Source organism: Nycticebus coucang, chromosome 2 (assembly GCF_027406575.1).
Source record: "Nycticebus coucang isolate mNycCou1 chromosome 2, mNycCou1.pri, whole genome shotgun sequence".
Taxonomy (NCBI): domain Eukaryota; kingdom Metazoa; phylum Chordata; class Mammalia; order Primates; family Lorisidae; genus Nycticebus; species Nycticebus coucang.
In genome coordinates, this window is record NC_069781.1 from 56348936 (window position 1) to 56356872 (window position 7937).

The following is a 7937-nucleotide window of genomic DNA, read 5'->3' on the forward strand; positions in this document are numbered from 1 at the left end:
CAGAATTCTATCAAACCTTCAAGGAAGAGCTTATTCCTTTACTGCAGAAATTATTCCAAAAAATTAAGGAAGAAGGAATCCTCCCCAACACATTCTATGAAGCAAACATCATCCTGATACCAAAACCAGGAAAAGATGCAAACAAAGAGGAGAATTTCAGACCAATCTCACTCATGAATATAGATGCAAAAATTCTCAACAAAATCCTAGCCAATAGATTACAGCTTATCATCAAAAAAGTCATTCATTATGATCAAGTAGGCTTCATCCCAGGGATGCAAGGCTGGTTTAACATACGCAAGTCCATAAACGTATTCCACCATATTAACAGAGGCAAAAATAAAGATCACATGATCCTCTCAATAGATGCAGAAAAAGCATTTGATAAAATCCAGCATCCTTTTCTAATTAGAACACTGAAGAGTATAGGCATAGGTGGCACATTTCTAAAACTGATTGAAGCTATCTATGACAAACCCACAGCTAATATTTTACTGAATGGAGTAAAACTGAAAGCTTTTCCTCTTAGAACTGGAACCAGACAAGGTTGTCCTCTGTCACCTTTACTATTCAACGTAGTGCTGGAAGTTCTAGCCAATACAATTAGGCAAGATAAGGAAATAAAGGGAATCCAAATGGGAGCAGAGGAGGTCAAACTCTCCCTCTTTGCTGACAACATGATCTTATACTTAGAGAACCCCAAAGACTCAACCACAAGACTCCTAGAAGTCATCAAAAAATACAGTAATGTTTCAGGATATAAAATCAATGTCCACAAGTCAGTAGCCTCTGTATATACCAATAACAGTCAAAATGAGAAGCTAATTAAGGACACAACTCCCTTCACCATAGTTTCAAAGAAAATGAAATACCGGATCCGGCTCTTTGGGACCTGCTCTTGCGGGCGGGAAGGCGGCAGATAGGCATTTGGGAAGGACTGGGGCCAGCTACAATTCTCTCGGCGGTCTCCTTTCCCCCGTGGAATTTGAAATGCTTTACCTCATCGGCTTGGGCCTGGGAGATGCCAAGGACATCACAGTCAAAGGCCTGGAAGTTGTAAGATGCTGCAATCGAGTGTATCTGGAAGCCTACACCTCAGTCTTGACTGTAGGCAAGGAAGCCTTGGAAGAGTTTTACGGAAGAAAGTTGATCCTTGCTGATAGAGAAGAAGTGGAACAAGAAGCAGACAATATTTTAAAGGATGCTGATACCAGTGATGTTGCCTTCCTTGTAGTTGGTGATCCATTTGGGGCCACAACACACAGTGATCTTGTTCTGAGGGCAACAAAGCTGGGAATCCCTTACCGTGTCATTCACAATGCCTCCATAATGAATGCCGTAGGCTGCTGTGGTTTACAGTTATATAGGTTTGGAGAGACGGTTTCTATCATTTTTTGGACAGACACTTGGAGACCAGAAAGCTTCATGGACAAAGTGAAGAAAAACAGACACAGTGGCACGCACACGTTGTGCTTACCGGACATCAAAGTAAAGGAGCAGTCTCTGGAAAATCTAATGAAAGGAAGGAAGATCTACGAGCCGCCTCGGTACATGAGTGTAAACCAAGCAGCCCAGCAGCTTCTGGAGATTGTTCAAAATCAGAGAGCACGAGGAGAAGAACCAGCAGTTACTGAGGAGATGCTCTGTGTTGGCTTAGCCAGAGTTGGAGCTGAAGACCAGAAGATTGTAGCAGGCACTTTACAGCAAATGTGTACTGTGGACTTGGGAAAGCCATTGCATTCCTTGGTTATCACAGGAGACAGCATGCATCCGTTGGAGATGGAGATGCTCAGTCTGTTTTCCATACCAGAAAGTAGCTCAAAGTCCCCAAAGCATTGAAGGACTCTGAATATAGACATTTTCAATAATGTTATTTTCAGTCCTAGGTGGATATGCACATTTGTATAACAAATTGAACAGGCCTTTTGGTTTATCTGATAAGTATAAAACAAGTAACCAAAAAGAAAGAAGTTCACTCAACAGTGCTTGGCTTCCTGTGGCAGTGAGTTTTTCCCTATGAGATAATTAATTGTTGCTGCTATTTCGGCAGTTCTTCAGGATGCATACCCAAGGAGGAGACCAAGCTGGAAAACTTGGGAATAGACATGCATTGACAAAATCATTGAAAAGCAGTTTTTTACTTATGAAATCAATTTATGCAAGACGGTTGTTACTGAGTATAACTCACAGATTAACTGCACAGTGAATCACTGGAATCCAGTTTTAAAGGGCAAAAGATGTGAACAATGGCAAGAAAAACAAACAAAAGGTTGGTAACAGTTGGCATAATATTTTTATAATTTTCTTCTTTCTTAAAAAGTCAGCTGCCCTGATTGCAAAGATGTGTTTCCTGACAGCAGCTGGTGTTAGTATATATAAAAATACAGGAAGAATAAATCTCCACCCAGTAGTCTTACTTAAAGCTCAGCTGAGACACGCCACAAAATGACCCCCTTCTGGATTGGCTATCTTGCTGACATCCCTGTTATATGGCTCATCATCTGCTATATATTGGAGGTTATGTAATTGTTTAATTGTAAATGTTTAGCCAGCCATGTACAGTTGCCGTTTGTTTTTAAATAGCATCTTTATATAGTATCTTTCATATCCAAGCAGATAAATGGAAAACTTGCTGACTCCAAAATAAAATTTTTCTAAATTTAAAAAAAAAAAAAAAAAAGAAAATGAAATACCTAGGAATATACCTAACGAAGGAGGTGAAGGACCTCTATAAAGAAAATTATGAAATCCTCAGGAAAGGAAATAGCAGAGGATATTAACAAATGGAAGAACATACCATGCTCATGGATGGGAAGAATCAACATCGTTAAAATGTCTATACTTCCCAAAGCAATCTACCTATTCAATGCCATTCCTATCAAAATACCAACATCGTACTTTCAAGATTTGGAGAAAATGATTCTGCGTTTTGTATGGAACCAGAAAAAAACCCATATAGCTAAGGCAGTTCTTAGTAATAAAAATAAAGCTGGGGGCATCAGCATACCAGATTTTAGTCTGTACTACAAAGCTATCGTGGTCAAGACAGCATGGTACTGGCACAAAAACAGAGACATAGACACTTGGAATCGAATTGAAAACCAAAAAATGAAACTAACATCTTACAACCACCTAATCTTCGATAAACCAAACAAGAACATACCTTGGGGGAAAGACTCCCTATTCAATAAATGGTGTTGGGAGAACTGGATGTCTACATGTAAAAGACTGAAACTGGACCCACACCTTTCCTCACTCACAGAAATTGATTCAAAATGGATAAAGGACTTAAATTTAAGGCATGAAACAATAAAAATCCTCGAAGAAATCATAGGAAAAACACTGGAAGATATTGGCCTGGGGAAAGACTTCATGAAGAAGACTGCCATGGCAATTGCAACAACAACAAAAATAAACAAATGGGACTTCATTAAACTGAAAAGCTTCTGTACAGCTAAGGAGACAATAACCAAAGCAAAGAGACAACCTACACAATGGGAAAGGATATTTGCATATTTTCAATCAGACAAAAGCTTGATAACTAGGATCTATAGAGAACTCAAATTAATCCACATGAAAAAAGCCAACAATCCCATATATCAATGGGCAAGAGACATGAATAGAACCTTCTCTAAAGATGACAGACGAATGACTAACAAACACATGAAAATGTGTTCATCATCTCTATATATTAGAGAAATGCAAATCAAAACAACCCTGAGATATCATCTAACCCCAGTGAGAATGGCCCACATCACAAAATCTCAAAACTACAGATGTTGGCGTGGATGTGGAGAGAAGGGAACACTTTTACACTGCTGGTGGGACTGCAAACTAGTACAACCTTTCTGGAAGGAAGTATGGAGAAACCTCAAAGCACTCAAGCTAGACCTCCCATTTGATCCTGCAATCCCATTACTGGGCATCTACCCAGAAGGAAAAAAATCCTTTTATCATAAGGACACTTGTATAGACTGTTTATTGCAGCTCAATTTACAATCGCCAAAATGTGGAAACAGCCTAAATGCCCACCAACCCAGGAATGGATTAACAAGCTGTGGTATATGTATACCATGGAATACTATTCAGCCATTAAAAAAAATGGAGACTTTACATTCTTCGTATTAACCTGGATGGAAGTGGAAGACATTATTCTTAGTAAAGCATCACAAGAATGGAGAAGCATGAATCCAATGTACTCAATTTGGATATGAGGACAATTAATGACAATTAAGGTTATGGGGGGAAGCAGAAAGAGGGACGGAGGGAGGTGGGTGGGGCCTTGGTGTGTGTTACACTTTATGGGGGCAAGACATGATTGCAAGAGGAACTTTACCTAACAATTGCAATCAGTGTAATCTGGCTTATTGTACCCTCAATGAATCCCCAACAATAAAAAAATAAAATAAAACAAAATAAAAAATAAAAAAAAAGCACAGTATCAGTCACTATGCAGATCTCAACAGAAGAATCACAATTTCGTGGAAATTAAAACATAAAGATTTGGAGTTCAGATGATAACATTAGAAAAGTCTGAGAATAACTCACAAAGAATATTATCAGGCAACGAAGCAAGGAAGCATCAGATCCCACTGAAAATAAAAAACAGAAAAGAATTATTAGCACCTGGGAAAAGATGAACCCAAACCAGAACAGAAGCACTCCTTTAAGCTCAAACATTAACTATTCTCACCAACTTTTTAATTTATTTATAAAAAAGAAATAGAAAGTGGCAAAACTCCACTTCTTAGTAGGATAATAATTACATGGGTTGATTTAAAGAACTTCTTCAACCACTTTTGCAGATAGATGTGAACCCTGGGAGATTTTTTAAGTTAAATTTGGTGAATAAATAAATATCTTAACAAAGTTTAATTCTCCCTAAATATTTTTAAATTATCATTAATATAATCACATTTTCTTCCCATAAAGGTCATGTGGGATACAATGGACATACATTAATTATACCTTCCATTAATGCTATCAAGTGATTCATTCAATGTCATACAGTTTGTGTTATAACCTATTCTATATTAACTACTATAAATCTAGATTTAGCTGCAATCTATAACTCTTTGCTAAAGACCATACCTAAAAAATTTTCAGGTAAAAGTCATCTAACAGCTTTTCATTCCTTAATTTACTTTTAAACCCTATTGTTCTTAATGCCAAGACAAATTCCAGTGATGCTTTTTAATTCCAATGCTTAAATCTTTTCACTTTCATTTCACATAATATTTTACATAAAAGTAATACAAACCCACAGAATAATCAGTGTAATTTATGTGTTCAAATGTTAAAATTCACTCTAATTTTTCCAGCTGACATCAGAAAAATGTTAGGGAAATACCACAACATACCCACCAAAATGACTAAAATCTTACTACCTGAAAAGTTGAAGTGTTGAATAGGTAACATCTACTCTGTTCCAAATCACTTTGGAAAACTGAGAAGTATCTACTAAAGCTGACAAAGCAATTTATTCCTTGCTGAGTGTCTGACAAAATTGTGCATGCATGTATGTGTGTCTGTGTGTAAGTTATTGTATGCTAAAAGACATGTACAAAAAAGTGCATAGCTTTACTCGTGATAGCACTAAATGTTTAAGAGTTATCCATGAAGGAAATCCACCCATTTCTTACTTTGTAAGTATTTGGAACACGCTCACACCTTTTCATTTACATTATATTTTCTATAGCTACTATCATGCTCCATGTTAGAGATAAGCAATTGCAGCAAAAAGTTTGTCCCATAATGCCTAAAATACCTATTATTTGCCATTTATAGAACAACTTTGTTAACTCCATATTTGTAGCATACTAGTTTAAAATTTTTGACATATTTATATAATGGAATACTATACAAAAAAAGAACTCATTTTAACAAATGAGTTAAATTAACAGATCTCACCCAGATACCATTGAGTTCAAACAGATAACAGAAGCAAATAATACATACCGGAAGTTTCAGTTTATGTAACTTTTAGACAGTGACAAATCTTACCTTTGGTGACATTGGATACCTCTTGGGAAAGGAAGGCAAGAGTGATTAGCAGTAATATAAAGGGGCTTCTGGAAGATGAAAATACTATTTTTTAAGTTCTCTTAGCGATACTTTCTTTTAATAATTCATTTAGGTATTCAGTTATATTTTGTGTACTTTTCTTACTCTGTGCTTTTCTGTAAAAGCATAAAATTTTAACTATAAATTTTACAAAAATGTAACTAGATTAAGAAATATTAATCAGCCATCATTTTGGAAGAAATGATTGCTCAGCTACTTGGGATGGGAAACCAGACCCCCAGCTCCACAGGGCTATGGGAGGCAGAATGATGCTCCTTCCCCAACGATATCCACATCCTAAAACCGGGAAGCCATAAATACGTTAGTTTACAGCGAAAAGACGACTTTGAAGATGTAATTAAGGCAAGGACCCAATATAATCACACATCTTTATGTGAAGAAACTTTTCCAGATATAGTAAAAAGAAAAATCGGGAGAGGAACAAGTTAGTTCACTGCTCCTGGCCTGGAAGATAGAGGAAGGGGTAATTAAGTCATCAAATGTGGGTGGCCTCAGGAGGCTGAAAAAAAGTAAGGGAACATTCTCCTCTAAAGCCTCAAGACAGGAACTCAGCTATGCCAATGTCTCAATTTTAGTTAAGTGAGACCTACATTGGATTTACAATTTAGAGAACTATAAGATCATACATTTATTTGATTTAAACCACCAAGTTTATAGTAATTGCTTACAGCAGCAATAATAATCTAGGGCTGTAAACAAAGAGGCGTGGTAGGAATAGGTTTTGAGAAGAACGACATGCCGTTATAGATTTTTCACACAGGAAGGTTAATCTTTCCAAGTAGGGGTTTAAGAGCTGCTTCTACTGGCAGAGAACACTTGGCAGAATTTAGATGTTCAAAGTTCTAATTTTCAGGATCCCATTTCTTCTCTGTTGATTCCCTAACTTTAATAGAAGACACCTTGAAAAGCTGTTGTTCTTGTAAATCAACCACTTGCAAATGATATGGGTTTGGTTTTCAGAAATCTCAGCTCTGTAGCTTCAGGAGGTAAGAGTTTTATTCAAAATAGATGTATAATATTTTATATTATTTATGTAAAACTTGAGCTAGGAATTCAAAGTCCTGAAATTATCTCTTTCCCCACTTTCTCCAGAGGAGTTAGGAGCAATGAGTAATCCCAAATACTATTTAGTTTGACAAAATATTCTAAGGTAGCCAATGCAGGATCACCCAGAAATTTGCCTTCCATCAGTACTCAGGATTATTCTAATATTTTGCGTATCTTTTTTGCCACATCATGCCACCAGCACCAAATGCCCTCCTTACCACTGAAAACAGAATCATCAGTGCAGTTAATTAGATTAGAGAATTATTTCTAGAAAACTCATCCTTTTGTTCCTCCAAAACCACTTCCAGTACCAAAACCTGGAAAAGAGAACCATGTTCTCTTTTCACAAATCTAAAAATTTGTGCCCTTATATTAATTTGAAATAAAAAAAATAAAATTTTTTAAAAAGAATATATGTGATTATTTGTAGATTACAGATTAAATTACTAAACACCATCTGTATCCCATGGACATTTTTCGGCCTTCAGAGAGTTTCTAACAGCATAGCTATATTCTCACCTTTAATAACAATATCATGCTGTTTAATTACCAGAAAAATGCCTGTCTCAAAATCTAGCCTTATCCTGGGAATAAAAAATAATAAATATAGACTTTCTATTGTAAAAACAAGAATTCATTTCTAGATGCTAGTTCTTACTTAGAAATTATTTTGATTCAAATCAGAATTTCAAAACAAAAGCAAAAACAGACTTTTTGTTTCAACTCAAAATTCTGAAACATATCTCATTTACTCTTATCATTATGCAAGGCACACACTCATGACAAAGAATGCACATACCATTATT

General features: G+C 36.2%; 1 protein-coding gene across 1 annotated transcript; it reads left to right on the plus strand.

The window, feature by feature from the left end:
• Window positions 1-891: 891 nt before the first annotated feature.
• Window positions 892-1886, plus strand: LOC128571818 (diphthine methyl ester synthase-like). Its single transcript, XM_053571589.1, has one exon. It carries the CDS (start codon window positions 991-993, stop codon window positions 1837-1839), a length of 849 nt encoding a protein of 282 aa, XP_053427564.1. The 5' UTR covers window positions 892-990; the 3' UTR covers window positions 1840-1886.
• The last annotated feature ends 6051 nt before the right edge of the window (window positions 1887-7937 follow it).

Excerpts from the sequence above, each read along its gene's own strand:
- LOC128571818 (XM_053571589.1), top strand. The coding sequence starts at position 991 with ATGCTTTACCTCATCGGCTTGGGCCTGGGAGATGCCAAGGACATCACA.